Source organism: Cotesia glomerata, linkage group LG3 (genome assembly GCF_020080835.1).
Source record: "Cotesia glomerata isolate CgM1 linkage group LG3, MPM_Cglom_v2.3, whole genome shotgun sequence".
Taxonomy (NCBI): Eukaryota; Metazoa; Arthropoda; class Insecta; order Hymenoptera; family Braconidae; genus Cotesia; species Cotesia glomerata.
In genome coordinates, this window is record NC_058160.1 from 30,688,437 (window position 1) to 30,703,924 (window position 15,488).

The window sequence follows — 15,488 nt, forward strand, 5'->3', positions numbered from 1 at the left end:
AAAATATAAATTGGCATATAGTCACTTTTATCTTGCGCTTTTAAATTATTATTCAAATTTATTATGTTTATTCATTCATTCTTTCTTTCATTCATTATCGTTATCATATATTTATAATACTATTATACACTAGCGTTTATTTTATTATTATTGTTATAATTTCTTTTTTTTTTTTTTTTGTCAAACGTACGTACATTCTTATTACATGATAAAGGCAATAAGGCACATAACATGTTACGCGAATTTAAAAAATTAGCATAACATTATTATTATTATTATTATTATAGACAATAAAGGCGAATTTGCAGATTGTGTTTACAGTATTTACACTTTTACCATTAATTGAATATTTATAACTTTATAGTAATTACAATGCATAAAAATTTTAAATATAGAAACGTAAATTGAAATTGAGAATAGAAGGCTGGTTTTTAGTTTTAAATTAACAGTTAATATTTAAAAGATTAATTACCTAAGTACTTGTATTAAATTAAGCACTCATACATTATTTAAGTACCCTATTATTTGGCCAAATATCAAAAGTCAAATTATTAATTATTAATTATTGTTATTATTATTATTAATATTTTTAGTTGCCTAAAATTAAATTCAATACTTGAGTGGTATTTTTGATAAATAAATAACAATAAATGTTGATTAATAATAAGTCAATAGAAACAATAATTATTAAAAAAGTTCATATGGCAATAAATTGTTTCAACAGTTATTATAAATACATGAGGTCTTATTGATTGTTGCTATAATTGTATAAATAACGACTAAAATGAATATTATTGTAATTGTAATAATAATAGCCGTAATTATGTCAATTAACTATAATAAATATTAACATAGCTGTTTAATTACACGACACAGCCCTTTCTCGTTCCGTAAATGACTTTAAGCTCGGGTAATAAAATTTTTTTAATAAAAGTATTCGTCTTGTCGGTCAACATATCACGTCGAGGATCTTTTTTGTAAAATTTAATACCCGGTCGGTGAACGAGAAATCCATTATTGAGAATCAGAAAATCATAATTTAAAACACAAAGTGCATAACCTTGTGGCATTTTATCACTTTTACCTTCCCAACTTAAACGTTCTTCGTACATTGGCTCATTATTTGTACCAATAAATATAGGCTCCCAGTGAGCAAAATTACCGGTACGCTTCCCAACATGAAATACCGAAAGATCCGCTGTTTCTGCGGCTTCTTGCCATTCTTTTCCTTTCGGTATATTGTGACAAATCGAGCACAATCTCTTGTGAAATGGTATCGCAGTACCCGCTTTTAACATTTTTATCTGTAAATAATTATTAATAAAAATCATCATAATAATAATAATATTAAAAAAAAAAACATACCAATATTGTTTTGTTAGTCGGTGGTAAACTTTTTTTATCAACTTCAAATATTGGCAGGACAAATACTTTAGGATTTGACTTGGACAATGCCGGATGATCATTTTTCCGTATCATCTCGAGAAAATTGTCTGGTAAACCCGGATTTGGATAAAGCTCAATGTCACTCGCTAGTATGTAGTGAGTTATAGCAGATTCACGTGCTATATTACGACCAATGTTAACAGGATACAAAAGTTTTTTTTCATTTTTATACATTTTATTGTTTAAGACATTTTGATGTGACCAAGGTGGCCCGAGACTGCAATTGTACGGCTCAAATGCTAATACTTTTTCGCTTGAGGGTACCTAAATAAATTCAATATTATTATTATTTATAAATAATAAAATAAAAAAAAAAATACATACCACTTTAGGCACATGTTTCCAATTGAAATAAATATGAAAGGTGGTGAATTGTGAGACAAGTGGACTCCCACAGTTTCTCAAGTATCTGATTGAATCTAAAGTCGGCTGAAAGTCTGTGCCTGGTGCATGCAAAGCAATCGATACTGGTGCTTGCCAGCGTTGCAGCAAAGGCTCCAGATTGTCGAGAAAAGTAAAGTCTGCATGAGTTGTATACGTGACGCTTTCCCAACATTTTACGTAAATACTCATTGGCACATAGTTATAAAGTACCCAGTAATCACCGCGTTGAGCAATTCTAGCTTCCAATGACTTGTCGTTACACTTTATTATGTCTTTCAAGCTTAATGGCGACGACACTGCAGCCGCCGATGGTTGGACCAAAGGAGAGCTCTGAAAAAAAAAAAAAAAAAAAAAAAAAAAAAAAAAAAAATAAATGCTACTGAAGGAAGAAAAAGTTGAGAAAAATCAACAGCCTCAGAGATGGCAAATGAAAATTTATAGTCAGAAAGATCAACATAAACAACAATCAATTACCAAGTCATTGACATCAAGCACTCACCTCTTGACCGGAAAGGAATAAAGAAGAACTTTGTGCGGTCTCTGATTTATGGCTCGTCTGTTCTTTATTTTCAATCATCTTAGAAGTTTCAATGCTTTCCGTAGGTTTATTTTTACCCTTTGAAATTAATTTTCCGAAGAATCTTCCTTCAATGCTGTTCAACAGTCGTGACGTTATTATTTGGCTACTTTGATTGTTATTGTTGTTGTTGTTGTTGTTATTATTGTTACTGTTTGTCTGAAGTTCATTAGAAGCTTCTGAAGAGTTTTCCCAGTTGGAGGCATCTTCGATCCAAGTTCCCGACCGAAAATGAACGCAGATGTACAGAAGTACGCAGATGTTGAAAACTACGGACAACCGCAAGGCCCAATTTCTTCTAACTATCATGATGATTTTATTTTTAATACAGTTGCCGATTTATTCATGGAAATATTCGTGCTAAGATGTTCCAGGCATCTTTTAATTTATTTATTGACATAGGTGCTCCAAGTGAAGCCGGCTCTTTACAATTACGTTATTCACCTCCTGGCCCTGTAATACAATTATGATATTTATTATTAAAAGAGACCATACAACAGCAATGACTTTCAAGCTAATATCTATCTATATTTTATTCAAAGCGAAACTTGTCAATTATATTTATTATTGTGTCTATCTTACTTATTATAATTCAAACGTAATAATATCTTCCTGCTGAAAATTATTATAATTACCAAAATAATTAATACAAGGATCGCTTTTGTTTTTGTTTCTGCTATTTCGTAAAAATAAAAGCCTATTATTAGATTATTACAATGCTAAGCGACAATTTATTCAAGTTAATAATTATTACATAGTTTGAGCGAGAAAAATATTGAGCAAGACTGACTACACAAATTACATTGGCTGATAATTAAATGAGTAAGAGAAATCTTATTCTAAGAAATCGAGGTCTAGTCAAGGTTCTTGGAAATATATTTCAAATAAACTGGAAATTACCGGTGGTGCAAAAAATTTTTAAAACAAAAAAAAAAAAAAACACATTTGAGTCGACTGTTCGAGAGGATACAAAAAGAACGGAAGTAGACTTCACTGCCTATATTTGATAAGTAATCTCCTGGTATCTTCAACGTCCGTTCTTATTTCATCAGTTTATTTTATTTTTTTATTTTTTGCCCTCACCGCTAAAAAATATAACGTATCTTTGAAATACGCACGTGTATTTAATACTAATTTATTTCTGTGAACAATAACGCTCAATTATTTCAGTAAAAAAAATTTAATTATAAAATAATTGATACTTGTATAATGTAATATAAATAAAAGTAATATGTAGTACAAGTAATGGTATTTAAAGCCTTCAAGGATTATTGCACATGAAGATGTGTATCCGGTAAGCACCGGTGAATCATCTATACCTTTCTCTTTTTTTTTTTTATTCATATCACAATCGTTATTGTTCAATTATCCTGTTACACTTTTATTTTTATTACTGCACTTTGCGTTTTAAAATAAAATGATAATTAAATTCACGATAAGTAATGCTAATTTAATTCAGTTACTTCACACGTGGTTAAATAGAAATACCGGAAAAAAAAGAAATAAGTAGAATTTTTTTGTGAGTATGCAAAGGAGACGATAAAATCCGAGCGAAAGCGATTTTGATGGAAGCTTTCTCCAAAGCGTTTCTCTAGTTTCGCTAGACAAATATTTAATTACAATCTATATATATAAAAATAAATTGCTGTGCGTTAGTCTCGCTAAAACTCAAAAACGGCTGGCCGATTTTCAAAATTGTTTCTTTTGTTTTGTTTGCTGTAGTTCAGAGATGATTCAGAAAAAAAAATTTTTTGGAAAACCCAACAGTTTAGCTAAAAAAATCATTATCATCAATCATCATCGAATAATAAAAAAATATAAAAATAAATTGCTGTGCGTTAGTCTCGCCAAAACTCAAAAACGGGTGGACCGATTGAAAAAATTTTTTTTTTTTGTTCGCTATAGTTAAGGGATGATTTAAAAAAAAAATTAGGAAAACGGTTGACCCTGAAGGCCATCCGTGCAACTTCCCACTAATTCCATACCTAGGCGCTTAAAATTGCACTTATGACGTTTTTGAGCTCTTCGAGCTCAAAAATACAATTTATATGTTATTTTGAGCTCTCCGAGCTCAAGGAGATAGCTTTCCTATGCTTTTGAATTCTTTGAGCTCAAAAATCTTATCAAAGTTCGATGAAACACGATTTTTAAATTTTCAAACTGCTATAACTTTTGAATGAATTAATCGATTTTCACGCATTTGGCAGCGATAGATGTAGTTTTTTAAGCTCTATAAATAATTCAGAACATAAAAATTGATCTGATGGAACATTTCGGAGTTATAATAACAAAACACTTTTTTTGATTTTTTTCGACAACGATATCTCACGAACGCATCAACCGATTCTGACGCTTTTCGTGGTGATCGATGCAGGTTTTCAAAGTTAAGAGCTAATGAGTTTTCGAGGTCGATCGGCTCAGCCAATTCGGAGATATTGAAAAAAAATGAAAAAAATAAAAACAAATTTTTTTTTCACTTTTTTTGCGATTTCTCGAAATCTACTGGTCCGAATCAGTTCCAATTTTCAGGAAATCTAAGTTTGGCGAAGACTTTTCGAATGACATTAACTGCGATCAAATCGGTCAAGCCGTTCAGAAGTTATAAGAGGTTTACACACACATACAGACGTACGGGCATCATCGTAAAAATAGTCAGGAAAGCTTCTTAGGGCTTCAAAACGTCGAGATCTGTTGTAACCTCGATTTTTTCAAAACGGGGTGAAAACAATAACTTCCCGATTTTTTGAAAATTTTCGATTTTCTTAGCGGGAAGTTAAAAATTTTTGAAAAACGCGAAAGTTCAGCTAAAAAAATAAAATATTATTAATTTTGTGTTGGAATCGCTATTGTTACCCTAAAGCCTCAAGGTTGCAAGAGAGTACCAAAATTGTTCGATATATAGGAAGATACGTACAAGTATACTGCAGAGTTCTACTATTTACCTATTCAGTTTGTCGGACATAACCACAAATCTCAAGAAGAAACGCAAGAAGAATGTTTGTCATTACTTTTGTTTTGTTCGTGTTTATTTTTGTAATGTTTATATCTATCTATCAATGGGGTATTCCATACCAAATCGACCACTTTTGAACCCGACCCCTTTAGATTTAGCTGAAACTTAACGATTCTTTTCTACCCTTCAAAAGACATTTTTGAGAATTTTTTCAAATTTTTTTATCCAACCCAAAAAAAGTTATGAATTTTTCAAAAAAATGCCTTTTTTATTTTCAAATAGCCATAACTTTTTTAGGCATTGACCTTTGGGTACCTTTTTCTTTTAATAAATTTTTGTTTTTGAATGAACTTTTGGAAAAAAAACGCAAAAAAAATTAAATATGATCAATTCTATAAAAAATAATCGGTTTTTTTTAAGCACAATCGTTATTTTTTCGAAGTTGGTGACTTTTTGTTTTTAATTTTTTTTCTCAAAATTTGACAACTATTCCCGCTCATCCCGGGCAGGGCCGATTTTTTTTATATTTTTTTTAATTGAAAAAAAAAAAAAAAAAAAAAAAACAATTTTTATTTTAGAAAATTTGACAATTTTTTTTTCAATTAAATAAAAAAAAAAATTAGGAAAACGGTTGACCCTGAAGGCCATCCTTGCAACTTCCCGCTAATTCCATATCTGGACGCTTAAAATCGCAATTATGCCGTTTTTGAGCTCTCTGAGCTCAAAAATACAATTTATGTGTTGTTTTGAGCTCTCCGAGCTCAAAGAGATAGGTTTTATATGCTTTTGAGCTCTTCTAGCTCAAAAAAGCCATTTTTTTGAAAAATTCATAACCTTTTTTGGGTTGAACAAAAAAATTTTAAAAAATTCTCAAAAATGTTTTTCAAAAGGTAGAAAAGAATGATAAAGTTTCAGCTAAATCTAAAGGGTTCGAGTTCAAATGTGATCGCTTTGGCATGGAATACCCCATGTATAAAAATGAATAGCTGTGCGTTAGTCTCGCTAAAACTCAAAAACGACTGGACCGATTTGATAATTTTTTTTTTATTTTGTACGTCATCAGGTATAGTTAGAGGATGGTTTAGAAAAAAAAAATAAAAAGTTGAAAAAAAAAAATCCTAAATATTAAGAAATCAAAAATATCAAGTAACATCAATTGTTTCCTGCTTCACAGCAGTATTTCATTTGTCACCTATATAAGTCTATCTATATATATATATATATATATATAGATAAAAATGAATAGCTGTGCGTTAATCTTGCTATAGTTCAGGGATGTTTTCGAAAGAAAAAAATTTTTGAAAAACCCGAAAGTTTAGCTAAAGAAATCAACAGATCTAAAATTGTTAAACGTATATCTTCTGTATGTATGGACAAAAAAAAATTTCATAAACTCAGTGTTCATTTTTTAAGATCTTGATTTTCAGGCGATAATGAGAAGCGAGTTTCATTTAATAACTTGACAAAATTCTAACCGCGCTTCATGCAGCCAGTATTTATTCTTTATCGAAGTAGATTAGAGTTTAGATTGATAATCGCTGTTCGGAAGGTGTTTTAAAATATATTGTAGGTGATACGAAGTTCACCGGGTCAGCTAGTACTCATATAATATTCAATGACAAAAAAATAAATCTCCGGTTGCCTAAATTTTTTTTTCAACCTTTTGTAAAAATAAAATTTTATATTTAAAGAAATATTGACTACTGAACTTGTACGTCCAACACTTGAAACTCTACTAATAGTTATTCAAACAAATAGAAAAGATTTAGTAATGAAAACTTGTTTTTTTTTTTTTTTTTTTTTTTTTTTTTTTTTTTTTTTCAGGTAATCTCTAGATAAAATAACTACTGAGCTTACTAATAGAAATATTTCGAGCTGAACTAAACCTTACGATAAAAAATATTTATCATAAGACATTGTACATTGGTATCTGATTAAAATTCCCAGACATGGGTCATCAGCACATTCTTTAAAGAAAAAAATTCCGTTAGGTCATCATGTTAAAATGAATCAGGAGAGCTTGAGGTTGTGAGTAGCATCTGTGTACATAACACAATAAACATACTCAAGAGTGAATTGTTAAAATTTTGATTTAAAATTCCAGAATTTAAAATTTTCGAGCTTTTTGCAGGATGAGGTCACACGCGAAACCGTTAATCTTTCGTTAAGCTTCCTGGCGTGTTGACCAAGCGTCAAATAGTAGATAGATAGTTCATACATCATCAACAGGCGCATGTGCACCATTACGTTGGTGTTAGTATGGTGTATGGACATAAATATGCAGATATGTATGTATAACATATAACATAGTCACGAGTCCAGGTTAGCACGACACATTTTATCAGGTTTAAAGCTTCAAACTTTTAATCCATAATAATAACTACTAAACCCTGAGCAGTGTACTTGTTTATAATTAAATAATAAAAATCAATTACCCTCACCTGAAATATCACAATTTTTAAAAATATATTTCATTTTAAATAGACTTTACTTTAAATTATTTATAAACCAATAATTTATTTACACTTCAATAGTTATGATAAAAGAAATATATTACGTGCTTTTATATAAATAATTATACTTTCAATTATATGAAATTATAAAATTACCTTGCAAAGAAGAACCAGCGCATACTTGATGAATGAATAAACAGACACTCATATAATACAATTATCACAATTATCGTTCTTTATTTTTATAAAACTTTATTTAAACCTGGTAATAAATATGACAATTGTCTATCCGAACGCTCGTGACAATCCAATAACAGGTAATCTGATGAACAGCTTAGATTAGATAAGATTAAATAAAAATAAAATTACAACCGATGTCAGAAGCACCAGAGTGTTGGCTCAGTCACTTGCAGAGTCAACGATACCACCTTCGACATCAACTTCGTCGCCGGTATCACTTGTCGTCGTCGTTCCGGCATTCAATATACTGATGATGATCTTTGGATGTTAGCTCTCGAGTTTCAGTCTTAGGTTTTAGTCTTGGTCTTCCATTGGAACTGGAGTCTGATATAAAACCACCACTGCACTACCTTACGCACCACTACTTTTAAAAACTAAAGTCCAGTCTTGGTCTTCTGTATCACACAACATGTAGCAAGAAATGCCCCTGCTATGGAAAGGAGCTCTGATCGTCACTCATTACTTGTTGTTTTTTTTTAATTTTTTATGCGTGTGATATCCCGGACGTTGACTCCCGTGGTAGTTCTTCTTTACAAAAAATAATAAAAAAAAAAAAAAAAAAAAAAAAAAAAAAATAAAAAACCACCAATACCAGCACACGGAGGATGCGTATGAAAACCAGTAGAGATTATAACATGTCCTCGTTGTCAAGGACTTTCAGTTTAATTACACTTTCTTCACCAGTAATAAAATCATTTTATTTGTTTATTCGTTTCTTCACCAATAAAACTATAAATTCCAATTAAATAAATATTATAATTTTAGTTTCATCGTACTTACATTTTTCATTAAAAATTTTATTTATTTATCATTCCTAAACATTAAACTAGACCAGTTCACTCGTAACATTATTATCTTTTATCAGCAGTGATGATACAAAATAAAGATGTAAAAATATTTCAATGAATTATATTTATTATTTTAATTTTAATATTAAATCATGTGGGCTCACAGAAAGTACTAAGGGTGTATTTGTATTTTGGCATTGCTCTATACTCACTACTGGTCTAGTAGTAAAGCCTCTGATTGTGACTCTGGCTCTGGCTGCGGCTCTGGTTCTGGTCTGGTGTGCTCGTCTACTTGTCTGGATCCACCCCACTCTTGATCATCAATGCAGCCTGACAACCAAACTGATAGGTGTGTGCAGTTGTACAGCACACGCAACACCACACCACCAGGATTCGATCACCAACCCGGCAAGTGTTATTCCTTGAAGACAGAGAGCACCAATGTCTATGATTTATCAACTAACAAAATATCTACCTTACCGATTTGATAATTTAAATAACTTATGAGACACTACTATCAGCAAGCACGTGATTGGTTGTTAATTTAAATTTTACTTTCTACGGTACATTGACATAAAGCTGGATCGTATTTCAATGTTATTAAATATTTAATGTCATAATTGCTTGTTTATATTTTTTATGGTTTATTATTTAATTTGATATCCCCATCAAAGCTGATATGGTTGATACTTTTATAATTGATCATCAACAATCGGCGAGCTCCTTCACTCTCTGACGGCAGCTAGTGGTAGTGGAGTAGCGCTGTATTACCCTTCTACCCTTATTATTTTTTGTTACAACATCCCTTACCTTGAGGTGTATAGACACATCCAACTTGTTATTTGTAATTTATGTTTTATGTATAGTATTAAATATCATTTTTTATTACACACTGCTGTAATATGAACTTTTCAATAAAATGTAATTAATAATGACAGATAAATATTATGACAAGGGTTGTTTTATAATTTTTATCACAATGTTATATCAAAAGGTAATAAATATTTACTTTTTTAGTTTAATTAATTGATTTAATTTTAATAAAATATTTATACTTTGTAACAGGACTATTTAAAGTGTCTGATGAGCAGTTCGAGATGTTGGTGATGATATGTAATGTGATACAGCATGCTACGGAAGAGGATAATCAGTAAGCGACAATGTCAATTTAATTATTAAGTTGTTTAAACAGAGTATTATTATTCTCATAATTGTTGTCTTTTAATTTCATCAACAGACGGTGCAATGTCAAAAAGATTGAGCTTCTTTATTCTAGTCGGATTAACATCACTTTGTATTCTTGTACTAATATTTAATCAACGTTATTACAATATCATTGAGAATCATCTCCAGCCCGTTATATCGGTTAGTAAAATTAATTTATATTTATTGAAGATAAACACTTGCACGAAATAATACTACCATATTCACCGCAAAGCACGTCTTTTATTCATTTAAATGTAATTCATAATTGTAAAAAATATTTTTAATTGATAATTACTTGATTTGATGAAACCACGTGAATAAATTTAGGATTTTATTATCCACACCAAGTGTTTATTAGTCGCACAATCATTTGGCTTTACACACTTTTTATTATACCCACTGTTTTATTTTATGTGAATGTAGGATGTGGAGATAAGGTCTCGGAATAACGTCAAACAACATCAAGACCCATTTACGGTGAGTTGTTATTGCCGATCATATTAAATTCAATTAAAATTAGTATTGTCATTTTAAATTGAATAGTTCAATCAATCGCTCATTAATCTTTTATTTTATTCGACACTAAATTTACAGTCAATTTTATTTATTTATTTTCTTTTTTTTTTTTTTTTTTTTCACTAGATTTTTTCGGAAAGAATAAATCTTTCATTCTTGGAGATTCAAGATGTTGTTGATCAACAGCGAAGTAACATCGAACGTGATATGGAAAATTATGAGTATCCTAACGGAAAATACGGCCTCAATATAAGGTATCTTGTTATATTTTATTCAAATAAATTTTAAATACTTATATAAATTTTTTTTGTTTTTTTTTACAGCCATTTAGATGATTTAGTAATGGAGAAAGGTGGAAGACCTATGAGAAGTGTTATTCTTGCTAATTGGCGAAGTGGGAGTACATTTGTAGGTGATGTTGTCAATTCACACCCCGCTAATTTTTATCATTACGAACCACTGCTTGATTTTGGAATTGTACAAGTTCGAAGACCACCCTTAGCTCAATCCGCAATTGCTAATATTTACGCGTTATTTAATTGTGAATATAATAAACTACGTAAGTAATTTTTTCTTTTTTTTTAAACAATTTTTATAATTATTTTCTTACTTTTGGTATTTTTTTATACAGAAAATTATCTAGACTTTGGAAAAACTCACCCTTGGGTTTTCAATCACAATACACATTTATGGACACAGTGTGTAATTCATAGAAAAATATGCTGGGATCCATTGTTTGTTACAAAATTCTGTCGAATATTTCCATTTCAATCGATGAAACTTGTGCGATTGAGATTGAGAATTGCTCAAATGTTACTAGAGGACAAAAGGTATCGACTAAAATTAATAACCGGTTTATTATTTCTTATCAAAATAAAACAATAAATTAATCAATTTATGAATTTAGCCTTGGAGTTCGCATGGTTTTACTAATAAGAGACCCACGAGGACTGATGCAATCACGTAAGCATCGGAATTGGTGTCCAGATAGTCCTGATTGTTCAGATCCGGCACGTGTTTGTGCTGACATGGTGTCTGACTATGAAGTTGCTGTACGACTTAGAGAAAAATATCCTCGTAATTTTAAGTATGAAATTTGCATTAATGATATTTTTATTTATTTATTTATTTATTAAATTTTTTTTTAGAGTTTTACGGTATGAAGATTTATCTGTTGATCCGTTTTCAAACGCCAAGGAGCTGTTTGAATTTTACGGTCTAAACTTTCATTCTAACGTTAAAAAATTTTTGGAGACCCACACGAAAAACGATTTCGGTGGCGTTTCAAGTACTTTTCGTAACTCAAAAGCCGCACCGTTTCACTGGCGCAATGATCTTGACTTCGAAGAAGTTGAAGAAATTCAAAGTGTATGCTCAACTGCTATGAGGTTGTGGGGCTATGTACTAGCTCTCAACGAGACTCACCAAAGAGAATTTAATCCCATCGCTAAGGATTATCAGCCTTTATAATACATGCAATTAATTTTTTTAATAATGTAAATTCCTATTTATCTTTTAAATCCACGTTCAGCTCGTACGTTCCTAGTCAAAAGTTAGTTTACAAGCAAAATTTATTGCTTGGTTTTTATTTATTCCCTACGATTTTTAACGAAAATATTATTTATTTGATGTGATGTATTTAATGTTAGTTCAATTTAAAGATAGAGTAGAGTAATATTAGATTATACATCATGCAGGTTTTAAATCCGTCTTGAATTTTTAAGAAAATGAAAATAAAAAAACGCCTAAAAGTGCCTGCTATGGTCTTTACAGACCTTATTTGTACTAAGTTACCAGAAACATGCTAATAATAGTATTTATTGCATATGAATTAATAGTATTTTAAATATTAACTTGAAATTTTTTTTATTTTTTTAAACATTTATTTTCGATGCGAATAACCACTCGCGTTTATTCTGTTGATTGTGATGATAATTTTATTATTGTAAAAAATTATATTTTAATAAGTTTAACTAAAAAATGGATTAATTGTCTATTTTATTTATTAGACAATAGTCAGAAAGAGTAAATTTTTTGTAATAGATCTTTTTTTGAAAGAAGTTATAAGGCTGTCAACAACTTTATAATTAATTAATAAAATCTTTTGTTATTTTATTAATTGATGATTTGGTATTTGTATTATTAATTATGTAATAAAAAAAAAAAAAAGCTTTTAAAATTTTTAACATATCATTGATGGTGACACAATGGATTCAAAATTAATATTGATAATAATAATAAAAATTATCAAAAATACGTAAATTTAAATTATAAGAGAATTGACACAATTATATGAAAGAAGAAATAATTAATCAAGTGATAGTAATCTTTTTATCACGTAAATTTTTTGTATATATAATATATATCAAAATAATTGTTTGTGTGTTTTACTTTAATCACTAATTGTACAAAAACATGGTATTAATTTGTGTATTTGTTTTAATTATAAATATTAATAAAAAAAAATTCTCACTATTAATAATTAAATTTTTCTTGAATATTTTTATTGAAAAAGGTATTTATTTGCTTTGATGTACATAGGGAACGAACTTGTTTCACTTATTGAAATATAAAATAATTAGTGACCTCGGTTTTTAGATTTATCAATCCATTTTCAATAATATCACTATCAACGGCTTACTTTTTCTATAAAAATGTCACAATATATTTGTACAATATATTTAATCTGTAATCTAAACAAATTATTGTTATCAAATTAAAGTACTGAAGAAAAACTATTTAAAAATTTCTACACACACATAAATATATTTAATATAAGTAAACAAACATTAATTGTATTTGAGTTATGAAACTATTTAATTATTAATATATAAACTGGTTTATTTCACCACGTGGTATGTACTGCAACTCTCAATTCCATTTATAATAATTTATATTCAATATGCAGTTGTTTCATGTTAATACTATTTGTGGGTCAGATCTACGATAAACCAGTTGAGTCTCTTTATTATAAAACAAAAAAAAAAAAAAAAACAACAACAATTGTATCTAGTTCAATTCATTATTTCATTTTTACCACTTTTATTTTTCAATTACTTCATTATTTCATTGATGCAGTATATAGTGTCTAATCTTTTAAACAAATTATTATTTCAAGAGTAAGCACGATAAGAGATGCTTGTAACTATTTAATACGAAATGTTCATACGAAATACAGTAATTAGTATGTGAAAGTTTTATTTTTTATTTTTTAATTGTTTTATTATTTTTATTTTATTTATTAATTTTACTTTATCAGGTCAACAATCGGATCAATTTCTTCGTTCAACTTTTTTCAACAGTGTTCTTCTTTTGATATTTCTTCACTTATCGGTTAGTAAAATTTATTATTATTAATAATTATTGGATCAATTAATGAAGAAAAAAAATTTTTTTTAAAAATAGAATGCAGATATACATTTGAAAAGAAATGTCAATAAGTATCTAGATTTACTAGAGGTTAGTAATCGCAATCATCTACACAATCCTCGAGAAGAATATACTTAATTTTCGTATTATTAGATTCCATCAGAGGGAAAAAACAAATCTTCAGTGATTGAAGATGTTTTAAATCGACAGCAGCGTGATATTCAATTGAGTATGGAGAACTACAAGTACCCCAAAAGCAATCATGGATCAAATATCAGGTATTTCATTACTTCTACCATGAAATCAAATATTAAATGTCAATTATTATAAACTTTTTCAGCGATATTGATGACTTGCTGATGAACAAAGGTGGAAGACCATTGAGAAGTGTCATCCTCGGTTATTGGCGAGGTGGAAGTACTTTTCTTGGTGAAATATTAAACTCTCATCCAGCAAATTTTTATCATTTTGAACCGCTGCTAGATTTTGGAATTGTACGGATCCGAAGTCCTCCTTTAGCAGAAAAAGCAATCGCTAATCTCATTGCATTGTTCAACTGCGATTATGATAAATTACGTGAGTTTAAATATATTGTTGATATTATAAATTAATTATTCGTAATTAATTTTTTTATCTGTAGAGCATTATATTGAATACGGAAAAACTACCCCTTGGGGTTTTAAATACAATCCTCGCTTGTGGAAAAATTGTGAGACTTATAAAGATATTTGTTGGGATTCTAATTATCTAAGAGAATTTTGTCGATTGTTTCCTTTTCAATCGATGAAAATTTTAAGATTGACATTGCAAATTGCTCAAGTTTTGCTGCAGGATGAAAAGTATGTAAATTTTTTTAATTTTCTTTCTTCTTTACCATTAATATGTATATTTAATAATTTAGACTTGGAGTTCACATGGTTTTATTAGTAAGAGATCCACGAGGACTGGTACAATCACGCAAACACCCAAAATGGTGTCAAGATAGCCATGATTGTTCAGAACCAGCACTTTTATGTGCTGACATGGTGTCGGATTATCAAGTCGCCGTCCAGCTTAAAGAGAAATATCCACTGAGTTTCAAGTATCGCCTTTACTATTATATTACCTCCAAATTTAGGTAGTTTACTTGTTTTATTTATTAATGTAATTTAATGGTTTTTCTAGGGTGATTCGCTATGAAGATCTATCTACTGATCCAATCTCTGAATCAAAGGAGCTGTTCAATTTTTATGGTCTCAATTTTCACAGTGACGTACAAAATTATTTAGAGACTCACACATTGAGTGACTCTGGTGGTAAATTTAGCACCTTTCGTAATTCAAAAGCTACTCCATTTCATTGGCGTGATGATCTTAACTTTGAAGAAGTTCAAGAGATTCAACGTGTTTGCTCAACTGCTATGAGACTGTGGGGTTACGCGATGGCTGCTAACCAAACTCATCAAAAAGAATTTGATCCAGTTATTAGAAATTATCGTCTTCTTTGAATTTTTATTGTAAAATAATAATAAAATAATCAACAGTTTCAATCAAATTAATTTTTACATGATATCAATA

The 15,488-nt window shown here is 29.4% G+C and overlaps 3 protein-coding genes across 7 annotated transcripts; 2 read left to right on the forward strand and 1 right to left on the reverse strand.

Moving 5' to 3' along the window:
- Positions 1-627: 627 nt before the first annotated feature.
- On the reverse strand, positions 628-9,215 carry LOC123262265 (beta-1,4-glucuronyltransferase 1-like). Of its 4 annotated transcripts, XM_044724446.1 has the most exons (6): positions 7,970-9,215; positions 2,559-2,860; positions 2,330-2,528; positions 1,771-2,160; positions 1,366-1,710; positions 628-1,304 (listed from the first exon to the last, which is right to left on the reverse strand). In XM_044724446.1, the coding sequence occupies exons 2-6, from the start codon at positions 2,714-2,716 to the stop codon at positions 864-866; spliced, it is 1,533 nt and encodes a 510-aa protein (XP_044580381.1). In that variant the 5' UTR covers positions 2,717-2,860; positions 7,970-9,215; the 3' UTR covers positions 628-863. The 4 variants fall into 4 exon arrangements, with proteins under 4 accessions (XP_044580381.1, XP_044580380.1, XP_044580379.1 ...); XM_044724445.1 differs by having other exon boundaries at positions 2,330-2,860; positions 9,054-9,215; XM_044724444.1 differs by having other exon boundaries at positions 2,330-2,860.
- A 437-nt stretch (positions 9,216-9,652) lies between these two features.
- LOC123262266 (carbohydrate sulfotransferase 5-like) lies at positions 9,653-12,499 on the forward strand. 2 transcript variants are annotated; one of them, XM_044724448.1, is made up of 9 exons: positions 9,657-9,835; positions 9,907-9,991; positions 10,079-10,206; positions 10,471-10,524; positions 10,690-10,817; positions 10,887-11,122; positions 11,195-11,393; positions 11,471-11,650; positions 11,712-12,496. In XM_044724448.1, the coding sequence occupies exons 2-9, from the start codon at positions 9,970-9,972 to the stop codon at positions 12,031-12,033; spliced, it is 1,269 nt and encodes a 422-aa protein (XP_044580383.1). In that variant the 5' UTR covers positions 9,657-9,835; positions 9,907-9,969; the 3' UTR covers positions 12,034-12,496. The 2 variants fall into 2 exon arrangements, with proteins under 2 accessions (XP_044580384.1, XP_044580383.1); XM_044724449.1 differs by lacking the exon at positions 10,471-10,524 and having other exon boundaries at positions 9,653-9,835; positions 11,712-12,499.
- A 938-nt stretch (positions 12,500-13,437) lies between these two features.
- Positions 13,438-15,485, forward strand: LOC123262267 (carbohydrate sulfotransferase 4-like). The gene is made up of 8 exons (XM_044724450.1): positions 13,438-13,747; positions 13,823-13,896; positions 13,969-14,022; positions 14,086-14,210; positions 14,273-14,508; positions 14,573-14,771; positions 14,834-15,013; positions 15,097-15,485. Exons 1-8 carry the CDS (start codon positions 13,723-13,725, stop codon positions 15,416-15,418), a joined length of 1,215 nt encoding a protein of 404 aa, XP_044580385.1. The 5' UTR covers positions 13,438-13,722; the 3' UTR covers positions 15,419-15,485.
- The last annotated feature ends 3 nt before the right edge of the window (positions 15,486-15,488 follow it).